The sequence below is a fragment of the Lepidochelys kempii genome, chromosome 10 (genome assembly GCF_965140285.1).
Source record: "Lepidochelys kempii isolate rLepKem1 chromosome 10, rLepKem1.hap1, whole genome shotgun sequence".
Taxonomy (NCBI): domain Eukaryota; kingdom Metazoa; phylum Chordata; order Testudines; family Cheloniidae; genus Lepidochelys; species Lepidochelys kempii.
In genome coordinates this window covers 84136135-84159711 of record NC_136389.1, presented here as the reverse complement: position 1 = coordinate 84159711, position 23577 = coordinate 84136135, and the positions used below count along the sequence as shown (strand labels likewise).

The following is a 23577-nucleotide window of genomic DNA, read 5'->3' as shown; positions in this document are numbered from 1 at the left end:
TCAGGACTGTCCCTATAAAATCAGGACATCTGGTCACCCTACCCCTAGGATCTGCTGTAGGTCACTCAGTGCAACCAAGCATCCCGTTAGCACATCTCCAGTCACCGAACTCCGCAGGTCTCAGCTCGGAGCCACACAGCGCATACAGGTTTATCACACAATGTAGACAGCAGAGTTGTGTCTGACTGGCAAAGACCGAGGGCAGATCCAGCTCTGGTTAGGGCAGCTTTGCACATACCCTGCAAAGCTGGCAGATCATGCCAGTAGAGAATCTCCTTGTCTAAGTGAATCCCCAGTTGGCACAGACCTGTGGCATCTATTCCCTATCCCCTCCCATCCCCTGGCAGAGTGGGCATGGCTAGGGAGAGAAGGGTGTGGCCAGGGCATCCCTTTCTCTGTCATGGGTGGATGGTACGATTTAGACCAGCCTTCAGACTGCTCTGAGTTGCACATCAGGACATGACCAGCTTAAAGCAACCTCCCTGTCACCCACTTCTGCTGCACCCCCACCCCCCCCTGCACCGGGTGCACAAAGCATGGACCCCAAACTCTGGCCCACTGTTACCCCCTGTGTTGTTTTATTCAGACTCCTTCTCCTGCTGTGCTTGATTGGAACATGGATTTAAAATGATCTTGACTGGTTTCTTCAGTAAAGAAAGCCCCGTGATGGATTCAATCGGTATCTAATAGCACTTCACTTCTACCTGGCATTCAAACAATTGCTTAGCTACTGCTAAGGTTTGGCTTGATTGTTCTCCTGTCCAAATACGCAGTGAACAGAGATTGTGTTAAGGGCCATTTACAGCCACTGAGCATACACTGCATGTAAATGCTTCTAAACCAAAACTATCAGTCTCTGTGATTGCACATGTATACACAACAGGTTATTCCTGACTGGAGCCCTGTTTGAATTTTAACCCTATCCTCCAAAGCACTTGCAACTCCTTCCATCTTTTGTAATTTGACCTAGTTTCCACTTTTTGTAGGACTTTTTTTTTCTTTTCTTTTTTAAGATCATTGAAGGTCTCCTGGTTAAGCCATACTGCCAGACTTCCTGTCTTTCCTATGCAGTGGGATAGTTTGCTCTTGTACCCTTAATAATGTCTCTTTGAAAAACTGCTAATTGTCTTCAGTTGCTTTTCCCCTTAGAATTGCTTCCCATGGGATCGTACCTACCAACTCCCTGAGTTTGCTAAAGTCTGCCTTCTTGAAATCCATTGTCTCTATTGTGCTGTTCTCCCTCCTACCATTCCTTAGAATCATGAACTCTTATGATTTCATGATCACTTTCACCCAGGCTGCCTTCCACTTTCAAATTCTCAACCAGTTCCTCCCCATTTGTCAAAATCAAATCTAGACCAGCCTCTCCCCTGCTAGCTGTCTCCACCTTCTCAACTAAAAAATTGTCTCCAATACATTCCAAGAACTTCTTGGATAATCTGTGCCCTGCTGTGTTGTTTTCCCAACATATGTCTGGGTAGCTTGTCCCCGATCCCCACCAAGGCCTGGGCTTTGGATGATTTTGTTAGTTGTTTAAAAAAAGCCTCACCCACCTCTTCTTCCTGGCTAGGTGGTCTGTAGTAGACCCCTGCCGTGACATCATCCTTGTTTTTCACCCCTTTTATCCTGACCCAGCGACTTTCAACTAGTCTGTCTCATTTCTATCTCAACCTCAGTCCAAGGATGTACGTTTTTACTATATAAGGCCACACCTCCTCCCTTTTTTCCCTGCCTGTCCTTCCTGAGCAAACTGAATCCTACTCTACTAATATTCCAGTCATGTGTATTAGCCCACTAGGTCTCCGTGATGCCAACTAGGTCATAGTTGTGTTTATTTACTAGCATTTCGAGTTCTTCCTGCTTATTCCCCATACTTCTTGCATTAGTATACAGACATCTCAGATACTGATTTGATTCCCCGCTCCCCCAGTTCTGTCTTGTCTCTCCCTTATCCCTGCTATAACAGCCCATGCTCCCCCCAAATTCTGACCCTTCTCCCAGGTCTCCATGTTTTTGACTTACGCGTGCGCTTTGGTGTCCTGCCCCCTTCGAACCTAGTTTAAGCCCTCCTCACTAGGTTAGCTAGTCTGTATCCAAATATGCTCTTCTCCTTCCTCGATAGGTGGACCCCATCTCTGTTTAGCAGTCCTTCTTCCCAGAACAGCATCCCATGGTCAAGGAAGCTGAATCCCTCCTGGTGACACCATCCTCGCAGACAGGCATTCACCTCCAGGATGCATCTGTCTCTGCCTGGGCCCCTACCCTTGACTGGAAAGACTAAAGAGAACACCACATGTGCTCCGAACTCCTTCACCCGTACTTCCAGAGCCCTGGAGTCACTTCTGATCTGCTGAGGGTCATACGTTGCCCACATGGATGAGTAGCATGGGGTAGTACTCAGAAGGCTAGATGATCCTCAACAATCCCTCCATAATGTCTCAGATACAGGCCCCTGGCAGGCAGCATACCTCCCGGGATGCCATGTCAGGGTGACAGATGGGTGTCCCCGTCCTCCTCAGAAGAGAGTCTCCAACCACCCCTACCCTACGTTTCCTCTTGGGAATGGTGGGTGTGATTCTCCCAGCCTTGGGAGTACATGGCTTCTCCTCCTCCTCCCTTGGGGGTGATTCCTCGTTGCCAGGGCAGCATAACTGTTCTCCATGACCATGGTTGGGGGGTTGGGAGTAGGGTTGGAGTACTGTCTGCTGCCAGAAGTCACCGGAGCCAGTGTTCTCCCTGTGACAGAGCCACGTCGTCCTCCCCCGAGGGTGTGACAGCAGTCCTCTGTAGCTGGATAGCTTCCTCAGCCTTGGATGTCTCCAGGTGAATACTCTCGAGGAATTCCTCGTGTGCAAGGATGCTCCTCAGCCAAGCCACCTCCTCCTGTAGCTCTCCCACCTGCTTCCTGAGAGATTCCACCAGCAGGCACCTCGCACACCGGATGGTCCCCCCAGCCTGGGTTTCTGTGAGTGGGAAATGCAGGCTCCTGTCTCTGCAAGTCCACACCAGGATCTGGGTGGAGGCCTCCACGGTCAGGTTCTCCGTCTGGACACAGGCGCAGGTGGAGGAGACAGGAGCAGCGTGGGCATTGGCGATGCGGCCTTTCCTACCCGTAGCGACTATATTACGTCTCCCTCCTACGAACTCCCTCTCAGACGCCCCTTGGTCACTTACCCTCTGGCTTTCAAGGCCTTCTCTCCTAGCTCAGCCCTGCCCCCTCGTTAATCACACAGGGGGAGGGTGATCACAAGGCTGACTGAGGCTGATCAAAGATGATCAAGGATGATCCAGGGAACCAAAGGTTCAAACAGGCCCCAGACACACAATCCCAACTGACCCAGTAACTGAAATAACTTGAAAGAGAGAGAGAGAAAAACACAAACAGCCAAACAAACTCACTCACCCCAAAGTTAGTACTCGCGCCCTGTTCATTCAGAAGGGAGATCTCCTTCTCCCCACCTCAGACTCCCCTGTTTTATCAAGTGATCCATCTCCTGTCATCCACTCTCAGCATTTGAAGTCAGAGGCTCAGGGACACCCAGAACACGGGGTTGTCCCTGCCCATCTTGACTAATAGCCACTGCTGGACCTGTCCTCCATGAACTTATCTAGTTCTTTTTTTGAACCCAGTTATAGTTTTTCCCTTCACAAGTAACATCCCCTGGCAATGAGTTCCACAGGTTGACTGTGCATTGTGTGAAATAATACTTCCTTCTGTTTGTTTTAAACCTGCTGCCTGTTAAGCAAGGATGTTGTGTTTTTACACAACAATTGGTGTAGATTTTTCTTTGAGATATTGTCCCAGTCAACCCATGGTTTATGTAAAGTCCGAATGGGCTTGCATAGCCTCTGGTACCCCAATTTTGCACCAGTGAAACTTCATTAATGACAATAGAGTTACTCCAGATTTACACTAGCCCAAAGAAGAGGAGAATTAGACGCAGTGTGCAAGTTCTTGTTTGCTTGTGAGGCATGTGTACATGTGTGTGTGCGGGGCGTCTGAGCACGTTGTACTCCTGACCTGGGCTGCAAAGCCGTTGGTCTGCTCATTTAAATCCCTGTGACGATTCACTTCTCCCACAATCCCTACAAGAAACGACCTGACTGCGGGTGCCGCTCATTCACTCTAGCTATTTATCTGCTCATTGCAAAAAATAGATTCGTAGCTGCATTGTGCTGTGCACTGCCCCACTCTGAACAAGGACATCGGTGCCCCTGATTTTCAATTCCTGCCCCCACGTCCTCTTTGCACCTCTGGTTGGGCCGTCTGCAGATAGTTTGTACACTTCTTACGGCAGGGCTCATGCCATCCCTCTGCCCTGAGAGGCACCTAGCACATCCTACTGCCAGTACAGTAATAAGCAATAGTAACAATTGAATGCGTACAATTTTCATTGTTTGTCAGCGGACTGGGGTACCAGAGCAGATAAAGCATCCAAGCCTCTTAACGAAGTCATTTGCTTTTGCCACGAACCAGGCTGCAAGTTTCTGACTGCGTCCATCGGCGTCAGTGTTCGTTAGAATGTTGATTTTCAGGCGCTGAGCGTATTGCACGTGTGGGAATCATTAAGTACGCTTCCCTCCCAGCTATTGAAAGGAACCTGTGTTACGTGCACACATCAGCCATTGATAACTGCAGCCTGGGGAAACGAAATCCATTACACACAAATCGCAGCTCCCAGGGGAGAGGATTTGACAGTGTCTGACAACGCGTCTGGTGCCCCCGCTGCAGGTGGGAGCGTTGCTGAAGCAGGGCGGAGGAAACACCGCCTCTGTCTGTTACACAAAACTACAGGGTTCGTGGAATTTGGGCACTTTTACAACCATTTCTTACGGGCTTCTTTCATTTATAATCAGCCTGCTGGGCTCCCCAGAGCCATCCCAGCCCCAAGCCACTTCTATCTCCAGCAGGGCCAAACTGCAGCCCCTTTGGTTTAAGCAGCAGCTTATCCGACTTCAAATCTTCCTCGCTGCGGACTGGGTTATACAGAACGGCTCAGGACAGGCCCGCACTGGGGTTTGCTGCCCTGGCGTGCAGGGAATGAACCAAGGCCCCACAGACCAGTCGGAGACACGTGACGGGATGAGCTGTGGCCTGGGGGGCTGTCAGCCTCAGCTTTGCTCTAGCTTTAGGGCTAGTGCTTCACTGCAATCGCAGCGGAGCGGAAGGTTGGTCTTTAGACAGTGAGAGTGGTTCACAAAGCAGCCCCCACACCGAGGGGTCTCCCACCAGCACATCCACGCTACGTCTGGCGCTGGTGTCCAGAGTCACACAGCTAGCGGCTGTGTAGCCATTGAAAAGACCTGGTAGCTCTTGGCCACCCGCTCGTGGCTGCTGCATAAGTCCGCACCCGCCGCAAACCGGGAACGCGCGGTGGCTCTGCAGAGCGCTGAAGGAAGAGAGGATAGCGAGCGATGCAGTCTGAGGCGTGTGCGTCCCACGGGGACGGTGCCGGGGCAGTGCTTCACTTCCAACCATCTGCCTGCTGTCAGCGCGCACGCATTCAGTCCTGGCAGTAGGATGCAGGTGGAAAAGGAAACCGCCCTAGCTAGAAACCAACATCCCACCTCCACCAGCCTTTGGGGGGTGTATTCAAACCAAGGGAAGCAAGCTAAACAAACCGGGGCGGTGAGAACCCCGAGCCAGCGGCGCACGGGCAGACCTCGAGCACACGTGGCCCCGGGTTTGCAGGGCTCGCTGATGGAAGCAGAGCTGAGCCTTGGCGTAGCCTTCCGAGTGTGGAGTGGGTATGGAGAGCAAGGGCCTCTCTGTGTCCTGCCTGTCAGAGCTGCCAGGGGCTTGTCCAGTCCGTCTCTGCTCCTGTTCGGGCACCTGCGCCCACTGAGGCCAGTGGTAACAGTCCGCTACACGTCGATGGATGCAGGACCGAGCCTTAAGGCCTGATCCAGTGCTCATTGGCTGCAGTGGGTGTCTTTCCACTGAGGTGGATCAGGCCCTGATTCACAGGGGGTGTGTTGAGTCCAGTAAAGGCTGTTTCCTGCCCGTCCCGTGACTGGGCCGTAAGGAGAGTGAAAGGAAGGTATCGTCTGAACCCCTTCTTTGAAAGTGGTGCCCAGCCGCTCAGCGCACAGCTGGTGTAAAGCAGGCCTCGGCTCATTCTAATGCAGCAGCAGCAACAGAGGGAGAGAGGAAAGAAGCTGGGAGGGCGGCACTTCCAGGAGCGCCATGCAGCCCCCGGTAGTGCTCCGAAACTCTAGCTGCAAGGCCCCCCTTTGGTGCAAGCACTGGCTGGGAAGAACTCCCGGGATAGCTAGGGCAAGGAGGGTATTCTGCTGCAAGTTTCATGTGGGTTATTTTGGCTCTTCTCCAGTTTTTTCACCACCAGAGCCTCTAAAAACTTGAATCTGATTCAGGAAATCATGAAGGTTATTGTACAGTGTAAATCACTGTAGTTTGGTGCAGAACCAGCATTCCTTCCTTTGTATTTGGTGTTTTGTGCCTTTGGGAGAAGAAAAATTCAGACGGGCGACTGGGTCATGATCGTTCTGTGGGGAATTCTGAAATTCTGCAGTCCTGCTGTGGATTCTGCATTTCATTATTCAGGACACACCTCTGAATTTTATGGGCAGGTTACAGTGAACGCAGGCTAGCTGTCACTGCAGTACTCAGAACACTCTGAACAGGATTCTAGTGACTGTCTGGGCAACAGTCCTTGTGTGTGTGTGTGTGCACACGCACGTTCATATTCTCTCTCTCTATTTATATGTTAACAATATCTATAACAATCTATAATTAATACAACCCTAATAGTTTCTTCACTTCTAGTCATGGAATAGTTCCCTTGCACTGGTGCAGCTGAAATAGTTTCCTCTGATCATCCAGAAGAAGCTGTTGAAACAAGGTGATGCAAATAGCTCACGAAAGCTCATGCTCAAATAAATTGGTTAGTCTCTAAGGTGCCACAAGTCCTCCTTTTCTTTTTGCAAATCTAGTCCGCAATCCTGCAAACTCTTATGCATCCAAATAGGCCGGATCCACCAGTCACCCAACTGAAGCTTTTCTATGAACCTCTGACCTTGCAACAGACCTGCATGTGGCTCTTTAAAACACTCAGAGTTCTTTGCTAGCGTGAAGCTTTCTGTTAGTTTGTAGTATCCACGCTCCCACACACGTGTCTTTTTCTGTCCCCAGCAGCTTGGGCCAGCGTCTGCATTCACGCTGACGGTCTGTTGCCCCACACAGGGGGGCATGTGAAATGCCTGAGCCCAGTTCTCTGAACATCACTTTCTCTCAAGCTTCATTTAACGTGAGAGCAGCATGATCGTTAATGTGAGCAGAGAATTGCTCAGCCAATACCGAGCAGCATGACATCTGCCGACTGCAGTCCAATCTCATCCTTTCAGCAAGTCTACAAACCTTTCGAGTTCTTGCAATCGGCAAGCGTGCTTCAGCGTCGCATTCTCACTGCTATGGCCTGTGCGCCTGAGCCCCATGGTACCTTGCACGGGCTCTGCAGCCTGCCTCGTAATCATGGTGCGCCTTCTGTGCGCTCAGCGTCGCCATTGCTCACGGATGGTGCTTCAGAAGGCTACAGCATAGGATGCGATCAGGAGTAGGGACCCTGCTAGCTGGTGATGTCAAGAGTCCCGGTGCATATTCTGGTAAACATACACATCTCAGGAAAGCACCTGGACTTGACAAGCATGTCGTGTCCGAAGGCTGAAATTCACATATCAACCAACTGCGCAGAAAGAAACCTCTCTGCTTCCAAGGATGAGGAATCTGCTTTACAAGTAGGAGCACAGGGAGTAAAACACTTGCCAATAGCGTTGGATCAGTGAGAAGTAACGTGTGTAGAATTACCAAAGAGCATTTTGGCGTGGGAGGGACGTATTCCATGCGGGTACCTATCAAACGGGCGTTCTTCTGCCAACCCACAGGCAGCAGAGGTTGATTCTGGCCAGACATGTGCCAGGTGACACAAAAGTAATTTGATCAGTTGGTGAATATGGATGTACGTCAGTGAGCTACCAGTTGGGATACCAGGATTTAGGATCTGTCCTATTCCTATCTGCCTGTGGAGCCAAGTAGAAGAGTCTGGACTGCCTGGACTGATGATGGAAAATGGCAGATTGTGACCAGCGTGTGTACATAACTTTCTTTATCTGTAAGGGAGATTATCTACGCACACTGAAAGTGAAGTATGTGCCTCTTTCTTCACTATGACCTACTTTGCTTTCTCTCTCTGTTAATTCCATCCTCTTGGTCCATATCCATTAGGAATCATTGAAATTGATGCCCAAATATCTCAAAAACCTCCATGTTCTTAGGCAGGTACCCACGCGCATGCGGATTCCCAGTATTTTGCAAACATATGGTCTAGATAATAGTTAGTCCTGCCACGAGTGCAGGGGACTGGACCAGAAGACCTCTTGAGGTCCCTTCCAGTCCTACATTTCTATCCAATAGCTGTGCAAAATTAACAGTTGATGTTTGATGGAATGTGGTACTAACTTCTTGTGCTGCTTTGTGGAGAGTTCACCCTTCTTTTGACAAAGTGGCTATTTTTGATCAAAATATGCGTTTTTATGGTTTCTCTGTGGAAGCTCCCAAAACAATCTGCTTTTGCTCAGGAACAGGCCTGGTGAAGGGGCCCATTTTCACTGGGAAGTGCGTGCACCTTAACGGAGATAGCTGGGAAGACGGCCCCTTTCCCAGTTCATATGGAAATATTGAACACCTTGCATTGCAAACAACTTTGCCTTTCTTTCTACCTATTTTGCACATCTCTGAAGCGGACCCTGCCCCCAGCTGTTCCATTCCAGGGGGCTCTTGTCTAGGGTTCAGTTTGTATTTAACGTGTTCATTACACAAAGTAAAACTATTTCCCCATGTTTATTTCCCCCCACCCCCACTGTTTCTCACATGTTCTTGTCAACTGCTAGAAATGGCCCACCTTGATTATCACTACAAAAGGTTTTTTTTCTCTCCTGCTGGTAATAGCTCATCTTAAGTGATCGCTCTCCTAACACCCATTGTTTCACGTTCTCCATGTATATAAATCTCCCCACTGTATTTTCCACTGAATGCATCCGATGAAGTGAGCTGTAGCCCACGAAAGCTTATGCTCAAATAAATTTATTAGTCTCCAATGTGCCACAAGTCCTCCTGTTCTTTTGGCGGATACAGACTCACACGGCTGCTCCTCTGATTCCTGAGCTGAATAACCCTGGCTAAGATCACAGAGGTTTCTTTACTAATGAAAACGAGGGGGAAATGTGGTTGGCCAAGATCAGTTTGTGCCTACTGGGGCCTGATTAAAATCAACGTGGTTGTTGCTCTGGCTCATATAATTAGAGACACTCAGTTGTTTCTATCCTCTCTATACAACCACTGTAAACTGTTTTGTGTTTGGCATTTCCCTTTTATATTCCTTTTCATTCTACATTGTCCACGGGGCAAGTAATGACCACGTGTGTCTGATTTACATGAGAAACGCAGGAAAAGCTTGCAGAGAGATCGGTCATAATCTAGCCGACTTCACATTGCCAGCCATGCGGTGGGACACGCACCCATCCCACTGGTGGACAGGCTAACGAGCATTCCTGCACTCAGACAGTGCCAGCTGGTGCCCCTGCATAACATGCTCCACCTGGAGAAGTGGCGTTTAAATGGGTGAGACTGGCCGCAGAAGAGGGGAGGAGTTTTCCCAGGAGCAGGAGGCTGTTTGGGACTGCTAGGAAGCTGCAGAAGTAAGGGAATCTCAGCCTGAGGCAGTTGTTAGCCTTCTCCCACCCCCCCTTGTTTGGGGGCAGCTTGATACTATGAGCTTGGTCCTAACAAGGGGCCCTGGAGGGCTGCTCCCAACTGGTAACCTGTGGTAGGACCTGGGGGGGCCCTGCCAAGAGACTAGAGGTAAGTGGACTATAACTGGGCTCAGAAAGGACCCCAGGAGTGAGCAGAACTCCCGCTGGGAACAGTGAGGCTGCCCAGGAGTGCAGGCTCCAGTAGGACACGTGGGGGCAAGAGCCTCCGACTGGTGCTGAGCCCAGGCTGGGGGTCAGCTGCCTACCAGTAGCTACTCGTGATAACGAAAGAGCTTTCCCGTGCATGGACAAGGTAACTCCAAGGGGCCCACCGCGAATCCTCTGGTTTGCGTTCATCATCCGATGCTCTGGTCCCAGCCGCAGTGAATGGCCATGAAGATAGAGGGCTACATTTGGATTTAAAGCCCTGGCGGCCAGGCAGTGGGGAGCAGGGGTCACCTCGCAGAGTGTGCTTCAGCAGGGTTATGGATGACCCAGACAAGGCGCCCCCAGGAGCTAGGAGAGGTGCCAGGGGTTATGAGCCCTGCCCCTTTTTATGGAACCGGGGGTGGGGTGGGGGGGGTCCTGTTTCTGTCACCGCTCTCTTGGCCTCCTTTGGGGAGTCTAGTACCAGCCGTGAACACCAGGCCTGGGTTGCCTTTGCACTCCCCACTGGTCCCATGGGTGGCCCTGGCACAGGGCACAGTGTGGGACGGGGCAGGATATTTGTGCCCTGCTGCCATGCAGGGCCAGCCCCGAATGCTCAGCGTGGGCTCTTCGAAAGCACTCAGCGATGGCCCAGCGCTGCCCTGGTTGGGATCACAGGCAATTTGCCACCGACTGCGGCGGAAGCAGGGTCAGGCCAATGTGTAGAGCTTTGAAAACGCCACCCGTATGCCACACCATGGGGTTCCACAACCCGTGGGTCATGACCCAAAAGTGGGCCACCAGAATGTGTCAAAGGGTCACAGGGGAGATGCGGGGGAGGGCCAAGATTGGGTCCTACCTCCGGGAGTGGGGGGAAGCCCTGGAGGGGTGGTTTGCAGAACCTACCTCATGCTCACCCTGCCACGACGGCTCCTCTCCTGCGGCACCACTCAGGTCTGGCCCAGCCTCCCCTCTGGCGTGATGACAGGGGGGCTGGCCTGGGCAAATCTCAGCGACCGGTACTGTGACCCCCATCTGCCAGTCGCAACCCCAGCGCAGGGAGCTGAACCCAGCCAGCCCTGCAGGACAGGAGCTGCCATTGCAGGTGAGTGTGGGGCAGGCTCTGCAAACACCCCCCAGGATCGCCCACCCCCCAGGGCAGGACCCGGCCCCCTCCCAGAACCTCCCACCCCCACAAGGGTGGGACCGAACCCCCACACAAAGCTTGTCACGTTGTGACAGGATGCAATGCCCAGAGTGGGGAGCCGAACTGAGCCAGCCCCACAGGACAGGAACCATCGTGGACCGTTGACAATTTAGGGACGTACAGGGTCATGCCAGGCCATCGAGGTTTACAAATGGGGTGTGACCTCCTGAAAGGGTAAGAACCGCTGCTCCACAAGGGAGTTCCCTGGAATGTTTGCTGGTTGGGTGAAAGAGAAGCTGGATTAGGAAGGGGTAAGGACTGGAGATGAAAAGAATGAGACGAGACTTGGCCTATTAGCAGAGAATTATTTGTGCAATAAAATGCTGAAGCTGTCTATCTGCCATGGCTCTTGGTTACTGTGAAAGAATGACGTCCAATGAAAGGGGACAATGATCTGACCCTTGTAGCACTGAAAATTTGTGAGAGATACTAAGTAGAGGGTGGAATGATCTATAGTACATATGGATCCTCACATGGTGTAAACTGGCATAGCCCCACTGTCTATGCTTGGTTTGTTTCCTCCTCACTGTTACTTGATGGTTGCATTTAAAAAATACGGCTTGTCTCAGAACCTAAGCTAGGGTATCTTCTTATGTAGAGTTGATGGAAAGATTTTCTGCTTTGGTTTCTCATTGTGAGATATCTATTAATATCTATTCAGGTACCAGTCCCAGTGTGTATTCAGTGAAATCTGTTCTTAATAGAAATCCACAGGACTAGCAAAAATTGTTTGCCTAGCGAACTAAAGGTTAAATATACCTGCACTGGAAACTTTACAGACAAGGGGTTTTCTGTTTGGGGTTATCCCTCATGTCGGTCTCACCATAATCACACTGGGCATGAATTTCATATGTACCCCGTGGGCTGGGTGCTGCTGAAAAGGGGAGGTGCACTGGAGATGTTTGCCCCACCCCAGTCCTAGGGCTGGTTCTGCACCAGCCCAGACTCTGGCGTACGTAGAGCAGCCTTGGGGCTGAGGTAAAGTATGCTGGCTCCCAAGGACATTCCAGCCGTCAGAGATGGCTGGCGCACGCTCTCTCTTCTCCAGGAACCTCCCCCTGCCATGACCAACAGCCAGCAGGTTCCCCTCTCCAGGGCCAGAACTACTAGGTTTAAGTCCAAGCACAAAGCCGAACTAGTGGAGCCCAGGCTCTGACCCAACGACGTCTCACTTCTGGCCAAGTGCAAGAAGCATATAGGGAAAAGCTTTTCAAAGGTGTAAAGGGCAGTTTGGCACCCAACTCCCACTGAAAGCCAGTGAGAGTTGGGCACCAAATTCCTATTCATGCCTTTGAAATTTTCTTCCCTTGACTTCATTCCCCCAAAGGTGAGCAAAGCGAGCTGGCTAAGGAGGGCGGGCAGAAAGGGTTACTGGAGCACGTGGGGGTGAGATCAGGGAAAGGTGAGCAGGCTTTCCCCAAATCCTCCATTGTTCTAACAGCCCAGAGCCTCAGAAATAAATGTCCGGGGACTGACTCTGATACCTCCACATCCACTGATGATCAGGGGGCTAGGACAATTTGGATTGTGGGAGTGCTGAAAGCCATTGAACCAAACTGTAACCCCTGGATATGATGGAAACCACGTCAAGCCATGGCGTGCGGCAGCCTCCCAGCACCTATGCTGGTGATCTAAGAATGAGAAGACCTGGCTTGGCTTTGCTCTCTAAATTGCCTTTCCGATTCATCCTGTGATCAAACAACTTTGCATTTTTCAATTACAGAATTACCATGTAACTATCCAGTCTCCTCTTTACCCATCTAGTCCTGGCCTAAAGTACAGCCTCAGTGAACAGGAATTAAACTTCGGTAGGACGTCACATACCTGGTACGTGTTAGCCTTGTTTTTATAACTGAAACGCTTGTTCCCTGGCCCCTAAAAGTGCAGCTGAAACTCCTTCAACAAAGTGGGGGGGTTTCAAAAGCACCAAACAGTACATCTACACAGCAAAAAAACCTCATGGCAGCGAGTCTCAGAGCCCGGGTCGCCTGCCTCAGCCTTGCAGGGCTCACGCCATGGGACTAGAAATAGCAGTGTAGCTGTTCCTGCCCGGGCTGGAGCCCGGACTCTGAAAGGCGGGGAGAGGTGAGGGTCTCACAGCTGGACTCCAGCCCGAACGGGAACAGCTACACTCTGTTTCTAGTGCTCCGTTTGCTTGAGCCAGCTGATGCAGGTTCGGAGCCTCGCTGGTGTGGGATATTGTTTTGCAGTGTAGACACACTGTCAGTGTCTTAGGCACAGAAGTCCCATTGGCCTGACTCTCGGTCGTGCTCAGAATCCTAAATCACGCAGGTGCTTTTCAACCGCAACCCTGCCCCCCAGTGTTCATGTGGGAGTCAGGTGCACGTAGCTTGTTTCCGCTCTAAAACGTACCTCACCCAGGGAAATCTGAGCATTCAAACTGGAGCGTAGGTGAGGGCGTCTGAGGTGTGCATCGTGTGGTCACTGTCAAGATTTTGGTAAAGAAAACGTGACCCAATTGTCACAGCTCTGGAAGTTGCTGTCCTGGGAAAGACATTTCAGTGACCTCAAGTGTCAACCCCTGACCTGCCCCCTCTGCTGCTTCCCTGGGCCAGAGCTGACGACCAGGCCGGTGCCGCAGAACCGTAGCTGTATGAAAATGCCCAGGCTTCAGTGCCACCTCGGGAGTCGGGACACTAACGTGCAATCTGCCGTGCGAGCAACTGAATGGGCTGCGGCGTTTGGAGCTCATGGAACAATGTCCAGGTTCTGACTTATGTGCTGGCTTTTGGCGAGCTGATCCGCTCTGCTAAGCTAGCTGAGGTTTGTAGGCATGTCAATCAAACCAGGCCTCGCAGTGCAGGTCTGAGACAGGAGGGGAGCATTTGGTAAGCCCCAGCTCCCACGTTGTCCAGCAGTGTGTGGTAGAGAAGGAAAGGGTTTTGTTTTGTGCACGTGTTTAAGGTTAGTGTGCTCAACCTGTAGCTAAACCAGGGTGGCTGGTAAGCGTGAGGACCTTGTCCGGAATCCATGAACAAAAGAGAGAGACCAGCATTACACACAGGGCTGATCACTGCCCACGCTGCAAGGCTGCATTCCCCCCAGGTAGTGCATTTGGAGCACACCTTTGCTCCCTGCATGCAGCCTACACACTGCTGGTCCCTGAATGTCAGCAGGGGGAGGAGGCCTGGGGGGTGCACCACACTGCTCTTTGACCTTAGGATGAATGTTTATTAACCTGCTGTTTGCCCACTGCTGGCTCATGTCCGCAACAGATGCAGCAGATGCGGGCGCCCTGGTAACCAGCCCCCTGCTAGGTTCCTCTCGAGTGTATTTCACACACACCGGCAGCACCGGTACTGAAAAGCCAGCCTTGGCGTGTGCTGGGTGTCACAGTCAGGTGGGGGAGGGAAAACGGAACATTCTGAAACGAGGTTGTCAGGGCACAGGGAGCAAAGCCAATTTGCGTTGTCTGTGGCTTTACAGCAGCACTCAGAATAACAAATCTTTTCTTCCATCCAAGCTTGAATGCTGGCGGAGACTCTGTAGAAACGGAATTGATTAGCAGGGTGCTGGCACATAAAAGATAGCTGTCTGCACAGTAACTGAGCTGGCAGTGGGCAAACGCAGGAGCCTAAATCCCCCGACAAAACAAATCCCAGCCCATCTCACCCCTCTCTCCCCACTATATTGGCACAGCAACGGTGCCAGGCTTGTGTTAGTAGACAGCCAATCTGCAACCCTAGTTATTGTAACCCCCACAACAAGCGCTGTGAGATCAACTGGAACTCAGCAAACCCACATCACCGGCCTTCTAGTATTATTGCCAAAATGACCAGCCACTCGACTGAGCGACCTTCGCTGTGGGACAGGCGAGGGGCTGGACTCAGATTTTTAGAACTGGACATTACAATGTCTGTAGCTGTCCATGAAAATGAACACTACGCCCTGGAACCGCTTATCTGCACACACACTTACCGCAGCTGCCGGTGCAATCACAGCACCTGCAACTAACTTATCTCGTTGAATGTTTGACATGCAGAATTGTTCAGAGCATTTCTAAATGTTGGGGCCTTGGTTTGGTGCCTTGGCCAATGGTCCAAACACCACTTACTCACCTCACTGTCGTCGCATCCTTTGGCCCTGCAAACCATTCAGAACATGTACTTTAGAGCTGCATGAGGCAGCGTTCCATTTCTCTTTGCAGTATGTTGAAATACACGCTGTATAGAAAATATACAGTGCGGGGCCCTTTCCCTTTGCCACAGTTCTGTTATTACCTGCTCGTCTCTCCTGGGATTCTGTCCTGGGCCTTTGTGCACCACTCATGTTCCTCCTCCTGTCCTGTGCACTGGGACAGCAGCCCAGGGCCCGCTCTTTATGGGTGTTGCACTTTTTTCATCTTTGCCGTTACATCTTGCACTTTTTCTCAGGTATATGGGTGGGACTTCAGACTGGAGGCCTGGGAACATACTGTGAGTAAAAATACATGAATGAGCTTCACACAGGGCGTGGATTAGAGTTGGGCTGGGTGAATGATTTTCTGCAAATAACATATTGGGAAAATACATTACAGATCTAGTGTGGGCAGCAGCCATCTTTGTTCTGTTTTTATACAAGGAGAGCCTGGCCCCTAGGTGCTTCTCCAAATAAAAATAACGTAAGTTTAGGCACAAGTATGAAATCCCAGGCCTTGGCCTTAGACTGCTATCATGAGCAAGCAGCGCAAGAGAGAGCTTTAAAAGTTGATTAAGGACAGAGAGAGAGAAGAAAACATTGCCATTAAAATATTTGGAAACAGAGAAAGAAATTAACATTTGTTCTGGAAAAAAAATCCTTTTTATTATTGGTTACATAAAGGTTTCAGAGTAGCAGCCATGTTAGTCTGTATTCGCAAAAGGAGGACTTGTGGCACCTTAGAGACTAACTAATTTATTTGAGCATAAATAAATGGGCTACATGGGCTTCGTGGGCTACAGCTCACTTCATTGGATGCATTCAGTGGAAAATACAGGGGGGAGATTTATATACATAGAGAACATGAAACAATGGGTGTTACCATACACACTGTAACAAGAGAGTGATCACTTAAGGTGAGCCATTACCAGCAGGAGAGCAGGGTGGGGTGGGAACCTTTTGTAGTGATAATCAAGGTGGGCCATTTCCAGCAGTTACATAAAGTTTGTAAGTTAAAGATGTCAGTAAAATGCCCTGGCAACTCACCCTGTTCCTTTGGGTGGAAAGAAAGATCAACTCAAACATTCTAGCTTGGGCCTGATTCTCCAGCTGTCAACTGGAAGCAGATCCACAGGAGGTCCCAGTGTTACAGCACTACAAGACTGGAGTAAGGAAGAGCAGAGGCAGGCCCATTTCCTCAGCAGCTGGGATTAATTCTGGCTAATTCATGTAGAAGACAAGAGAGAGGATAGAAAACAAATCAAAGTTTCTTGGTGTGGTGAATTATTCTTTTCCCAGCCTGCTGCTCCTGGACACATGGGCTCATTTTTTGCTGGCATGTTTGACATTCAGCCACCAGTTCTTTCACCCCAGCTGCGTGACATTCAGCCTGTCATGGTACAAAGCACTTGAGTCAATTGTGACTGCCAGGACTGGAAACAAAGAGACAAAGCTACATGCTGGAGAGTGCCTAGGACAGGCTAAGACCGTATGTTAGGGAATATTAGACTGGGGTGGGGGGATAACACAAGGTATCGCAGGCACTTGAAGCCTGCGTTGTCTTTGTGGTTAAGGTATGATGTCCTCTCTGGTTTCCGCAAGGGTGTCGCTGTAGCCTCGATGTGCTTGCCAAAGCCACACCTCCAGATCCAAACACCAAAAGGTCCCCGTGGGGCACTAGACATGGCCACCAAGGGTGTGGTCACATGAAATGTCCAATCAAATCAGTTCCTCGGTGCCTGCAAATGTGAACAACCTTCTTATTGCCCAGACCATTCCTCGGTGTTACCATGGCAATTTGTGACCTCATTAAAGTCCTTGGAGGCCTTCTAACATTTTCAGTCAAATTAACATAGTTTTCCCGATTCCCTTCGTGCCTGCTTATGGGAGCTAGGTCACACCCTGGGCCGGGGGCCAGGGGTTCCTTTTCCACCTCCTCAGCTTAGCCATGTTTTCAAGCAGCAGGTTCATTAGTTCAGGGCCTGGTCCAAAAGCCCATTGAAGTCAACAGGAGCCTTTCCACGGCTTCCAGTGGACTCCGATCAGGCCCTTGCAGTGTTTACACCTGTGCGGATGGGGAAACTGTCACAAAAGCATGATGTCAGATATAACTCTACAGAAGTGAATAATTGTCCTCTGTGCGGCTCCCCGCGAGGCTTGCAGATCGGCTGGCAGCCGATATAAAGTGCACGGCATTTGTGGACATACAGGGCCTCACTGTCTTTCAAAGGCCTCAGCCCAACACCTGACTTTGCACAGGTGCAGTGCTGCAAAGGCCCCTCTTCCATCCCCCTTGCCCCCGATCAGCTGCCACTCCACTCAGGGAACTGAAATTTCTGCCTGGCGTAGGTTTTACTTACCATGGTATCTAGGGAAGCTGGGCAGAGTTTGGTGCCATAGCTCCTGTGTAGGGGAGTGGGATGATACACATTGGCAGAGCCCTGTCCTTCCTGCCGGCCAGAAAGGGAAGGGGTAACACCCTACAGCTTCCCCTTCCCCTTCCCCTGCACACAGCTCTCGCCTGGCTGCTTCTGTGATTTTCTTCCACTCCGGAAGTACACAAGGGCCAAAAGGAAGGAATTGCAGGAAACTAAATTAGCCCAATGGAAATAAGCAGAGGGGTCTCCCTTTCTCCCCCTCCCCCACCTGTTCCTGTGCTCAACTGGTACTAAACCATTGGGGTGGCCTGGAATATCACCTGGGGGTTGTGATGGGAAGCAAAGGAGCAAAGACAACCGGGAATGGGGTTGGAGGTTTTTGGATCAAGAATGCTTTGGCGTTCAGAGGGTTGGTCTCACATTACCCCAGCCTGGGAGGATCCCAGCGTACACAGATTAGGAGATTCCTATTCAAGCTGAGAGCTCAGGGTGGGAAACTGTTTACATTACTCCAGCCAGGCCACAAAGCCCCTTACAATGTAGCCACAGGCGGTAGTTAGTAGTTAACAGATTACTGGGCCGTTAATCAGTGAGACTCCCTACGCTGAGGGAGAGCTCCCCGAGCTCTGCTCTCGGGGGGAGGGCGGCACTGAGGGGCGATGGAGGGGGCCGGCCTCCTTCAAATCCAAATCCAACTGCCCCAGCTCGCAAAGGACGGCCGGGCTCTGCAGCCGGACTGCGCGCTCTCCTTGCCCCCGAAGGAGAAGCTGCGCATCTCGCCGCAGGGCTAGCGCCTGCCCGCTCCCGTCTCTGCTCCCGGGCGGGGGACGCAGCCTTCCCTGTACTTTCCACGCCAGTGTGTAGGCGAGGAGAAGCTAAAAATACCGCCGGCTCTGCCGTTAAGGTGCCGCCCGCCGCACGCCGCCGCTGCGCCTCGGACGCGGCTGGCCGCACACTCGCGCTTCTCTCCGAGGGGCCGGGAAGGGCTCGCCCGGCGCGGGGCCGCTGGGGTCCCGCGGGGCCCGGCGCCAGGGGCGCTAATTGCGCGCCCGCGGCCAGGAGCCGGGGGCTCTGCGCGCGGCGCTGAAATTCGCGGTGCGCGCCGGACGCGCTGAGCCCGGGGCAGGGCGCGATGCAGCGGGGGCCGCCCCGGCGGGCTGCGGGCACCCGCCTGCCCTGACCCCCCCCCGCCCCGGCCGCGCCCGCCCTGCCCTGCCCTGCCATGGAGACGCGGCCGCCTGCGCGCCCGGCAGGTCCCCCCTGCCCGTAGCGGGCCGTGCGCGGCGCGGTCCATGCTGCCGCTCCTGGCTCGGCTCGGCTCGGCTCGCATCACATGACTCCCCCGCTGGCAGGATCCGGGGCTCCCGCATCCAGCCGCGCTGCCAGCCCAGCGGGGACGCGTCGGGCTCGGGCTCCGTCCCCCGCGCGCCGGCCGGGGCCGGGCGCCGGGCGCCGCTCGCCGGGGGCCGGCTGAGCACCATGCAGAAGGGGATGCGGCTGAACGACGGGCACGTCGCCTACCTGGGGCTGCTGGCGAAGCGGGACGGCAGCCGCCGCGGCTACCTGAGCAAGCGCGGCGGCGACAACACGAAATGGCAGAGCAAGTGGTTCGCGCTGCTGCAGAACATGCTCTTCTGCTTCGAGAGCGACTCCAGCTCGCGGCCCTCCGGCCTCTACCTGCTGGAGGGCAGCGCCTGCGACCGGGCGCCCTCCCCCAAGCCCGGGCTCTCGGCCAAGGACTCGCTGGAGAAGCAGGTCGGTGCCGCGCGGGCTGGGCGGGCGGCTCGGGGCCCCGCAGCCACCCCAGGGCGCGGGGCTGCGGCTGGCCCGGGCCCGGCCCCGCACAGGGCGAGCGGGCAGGGACCGCTCCTGGGCACCCCGGCAGCGCGCTAGGGACCGCCCGGGGCGGGGGTCGCAAGGGCCAGGCTGCCAGGGAGCCCTGGGGTAGAGTGTGCAATACGGTGTGCGCGTGCAAAACAGTGCGTGCGTGTGCAATGCCGTGTGCAAGGCAGGGCGCGCGTGCTCCATCGCGTGCAATACGGCGTGCAATGACATGCATGCAGCATAGCGTGTGTGTGCAAGATAGGGCGTGCAACACAGTGTGGCTAGGTGTGCAGTCTGGCGTGTAGGTGTGGGCAGTACAGGCGGTGTGCACGCACGGTCGGTAAAGCCCCGGGCGGGCACGGTGCTGCCGGGGATGCTGGCGCGGCCAGGTAGCGCGGGAGCTGCAGTGGCGGGGGCCGGGCCAGGAGCGGGCTGTGCCCAGCACCGGGTGCCCGTCGTGCCCGCAGAGCCGGCGGGTTCGCGGGCGCTGCGGTGCGAGCTCTGGCTCCCGGCCGGTCATTAGCAGGCTGGAGCCCGCTGCGAAATGCACCGACCGGCGGGCGGCTCTTGGAGGCGCTACGGAGCCGCAGTGGCCAGCTAATTAATTAGCGTTCCGCTGGGGACTATCAGGAGAACGTTTCCCCTACATTATGGGTAATCAGCCGGATTTAATTAGGCGGGTCCTTGCAACGCAACGGCGCCCTCCGATGGGCGCCGAGGGGAAGCGGCTCTTCCGCAGCCCCCTCTGCCCCCAACGCAAAATCCGCGCCGGAGCCGCGTTTCCGCGGGGGGAGGCTGGGCGGGCGCAGCTGGCCTCTGTCCCTGCCCGGCCTCGGGGCCTCGCTGTGCAGCGCAGGGTGCTGCTGGGATGGCACCAGACGAGTATCCTCATGTGCTTCCCTTGGAGCCTAGGGACAAACCAAGACTGGGCTCCCTTGTGCCCGGCGGGGCACAAACCCAGAGGTGCCATGGGCCCTGGTCCAGGACGGCTGCGGGGTGGGCGAACAAGGGCATGGCAGCAAATATGTGATTTCCGGGGGGTGTTTCAAAAACCACTGAGGGTGTGAGGAAAATACCTAGGAGCGTGGGGCTGGAGAAGCCCTGTGGGGCCAAGGAATCCGTGCCAGGAGCTGGTGCAGGAGAGCGCCTTCCCACTTATTTCCCAGCGCTGCCCTTTGCATTAGTTCAGGGCCTGGTCCAAAAGCCCGTTGAAGTCAACGGGAGCCTTTCCACGGCTTCCAGTGGACTCCGATCAGGCCCTTGCAGTGTTTACGCCTGTGCGGATGGGGAAACTGTCACAAAAGCATGATGTCAGATATAACTCTACAGAAGTGAATAATTGTCCTCTGTGCGGCTCCCCGCCAGGCTTGCAGATCGGCTGGCAGCCGATATAAAGTGCACGGCATTTGTGGACATACGTGGCCTCACTGTTTTTCAAAGGCCTCAGCCCAACATTTGACTTTGCTCAGGCTATGTTGTGCTCTGGCTGTGGGCACGCACGGCAGTGTTGACATCTGCCTTCCGGAGCTATGCACACAGGAAGATAAGTAGATGTCTCCATGCTGTCAGTTGCGGCCATAATTAATCTTGGGTGCCCAGCTGCAGGTGCAAATATGTGGTGCAGAATCACATCTGACACACCAGAGGCCAGTGGGAAGCCCCTGGAAGATTCAGGGCCGTTATGTTTGTCACCAGAGCTTTGTCTCGGTTCTACACGTCAGAAGACTCGCTACGTGTTTTTCCAACCAAAGGTCCTATGCTAGGTTCCCGCCATCTTGGAGGCACTTAGGGTCGAGACTCTCACGTAAGATAACATTTCATCAAGCGTTACGTGTTTCCAGTGTGCCCATTAGGATATCATCTGCCTGAATTGTGGTATGTCTCCCATAAGGGAGACATTAATGCAAATTCTACAGCTACAGGAGAAAAAAAGTGTTTTCAAATCCGTGAATGCCAATCCACATCCCAAATTTGACAAATGTATCCCAAGCCAGCTCTGTTCTACGGTGTAGGCAGTAACTGCTTTATTGTAATGGCATTCACCACTCAGATTATATCCTTTCAGTGACACTGCACATGAAGGTCAACACCTGAGGTCGAGAACATACAATCGAGCATCTCAGAAGTGTCAATAAGGATTCATTTCTCGTCATTTGATGTCAAGTCTGTGCATTGACAAGAATCCCAATACATTGTGGGTCTAGTCCTGAAGTTCTTACATAATTCTTCCTCGGGCAGAACTCTCACTTACAGCAGTGAGAGCGGCTTGACTCAGAAGTGCAGGATTGGGCCCCCAGGGGAAGATTTAAAAGGTGACATATTCTGGTGGATCAATCCGTGCCTAACTGTCTCCAGATGAAGATGGAATGCTCAGCACTCAGGAAATAGCAACGTTACATTAGTAAATCTATGCTGTAGCCCTCGCACACCCTGGCAGATTTTGCTGAAGGAAACCTTTCCAGCGTGGGTTAGGGTACAAATGGATATGTCCTCATTTGCAGTCACTGGCCTTCTTTCAGTTTGCAAGGCTGAGCAAAAGGGAAAGTTCTATTCTCAAATATTTATAAAGGTAGGAGCCTGGCTTCCTTGTATCTAGCCTGCATGGAGTGTGATCAGCTCTCAAGGGGACTTTCACACTGCCGTACCAATTACAACAGCCCACCTCCCTTTAGAACGTAACTCTATAGATAGTCCTGCTCACATCGAGTTGCTCTTACACAGTGCTGGCTAGCTGCATTATCACTGTTTGTATTTGTTGTAAGGAGCTTCAGAGCCGTTAAGCCCTAACATAAGAATGTCAAAATCCCTTCAGATTTCAAATTGCTCCTAGAAAAATGATCCTAAAGGTAAAAGGCAGATTGTTATCACATGCTGTAGTAAGCGCCTGCCGAACCTGTATCCAGCGTAAATACTTCGGAGTCAGTGAAACTACGTTGATTTACAGTGGTTTTGGATCTGGCCCATACTGTCATATAATTTGTTAGGGCAAACAATTATATAAAACTACTCAAGCAGTTGAAGGCCTACTGCTTTGTAAATGAATTAATCAGCGCTTTAGATGAGGTAAATGGCAGCACAGTTGTGTTCTGGATCTGCAATATGTTCTGTCAGAGGCAGTGGAAGAAGAAAATGGCTAGCAAGATTTGAGGTTTGCAGCTCCTAAAAAGAAAGGTAGCTGAAGTCTGTAAAATGAATGCAATATTTCCTTAATACACCCCTTGAACAGAACCATATTCCAGGGACACAGGCCTTTCCCTTCCATTCTAATAATAGATCATTGAAACTAATTTGAAAGGAAAAGTGCTGAAGACTTTTCCAGCACTAGATATGGTTGTTTTTTATTTGTTGCCTATGGATACTTATCTATCTAGACAGCTATCATTAGAGCCGTGTGGAAGATGGAAGTTCTGTTTCACAAAGGGTTTTGAGATTTCACAACATGGCTCCATTCTGAATCATTGTGAAATTGTTTTGGGCCATTCAAAACATTTTTTGTTTTGACAAAATTATATCATTTGTGTTTTGACTTTTTGTATTATACCTTATAATAATATCGAATATAATACAACATAAATGACAAAAGGAAAAGCCATTTCAAAATGAAAAATCAAAATGTTTCATTCCCAAAATGTTAAAATGTCCTGTGATTAATTTCCCCCCAATTTTTCCCTAAACAAGTTCCAGTGAAATTGATTTGATCTGTGTTTTGATTTCAGCTGAACCATGTATTCCAGCAGACTATGGTCCCATCAAAGTTTCTCTGCCCAGCTCTAGCTATCCCACTCATCCCCAGAGTCTCTGAGCACCTGGTCTGTTCTAAAGAGACTACTCGGAGGGATCTTTTCTCTCTCCATCCATGCCCCGTTCCTGGGTTACTGTGTGTTTTGAACTGATGATTGTTGTTGTGGGGAGCCAGTTTGGAAGAAGCCAGCCTGGTCTTTCAGTCTGATGGCAGTGAATTGTGATCATTCTCATCAGCTCCGGACTGAGCCAGCTGTCTGAAAAGCTCCATCTCCAGGGGCAGCCCTTTCATCCTAGGATTCAGCATTGTAGAATCAGTAGATTCAGTTCCTTCAAGTAATCTCACTTGATGTTATGCTCGTGATTACTGAGTTC

General features: G+C 52.0%; 1 protein-coding gene across 1 annotated transcript in view; it reads left to right on the top strand.

The window, feature by feature from the left end:
- Nucleotides 1-19073: 19073 nt before the first annotated feature.
- RASGRF1 (Ras protein specific guanine nucleotide releasing factor 1) overlaps nucleotides 19074-23577 on the top strand; it is a 96801-nt gene continuing 92297 nt past the window's right edge. Inside the window, exon 1 of the mRNA XM_073304567.2 lies at nucleotides 19074-19392. Coding sequence (XP_073160668.1) covers nucleotides 19117-19392 — 276 coding nt within the window. The 5' untranslated portion in view covers nucleotides 19074-19116. The remainder of the gene's footprint in view (nucleotides 19393-23577) is intronic.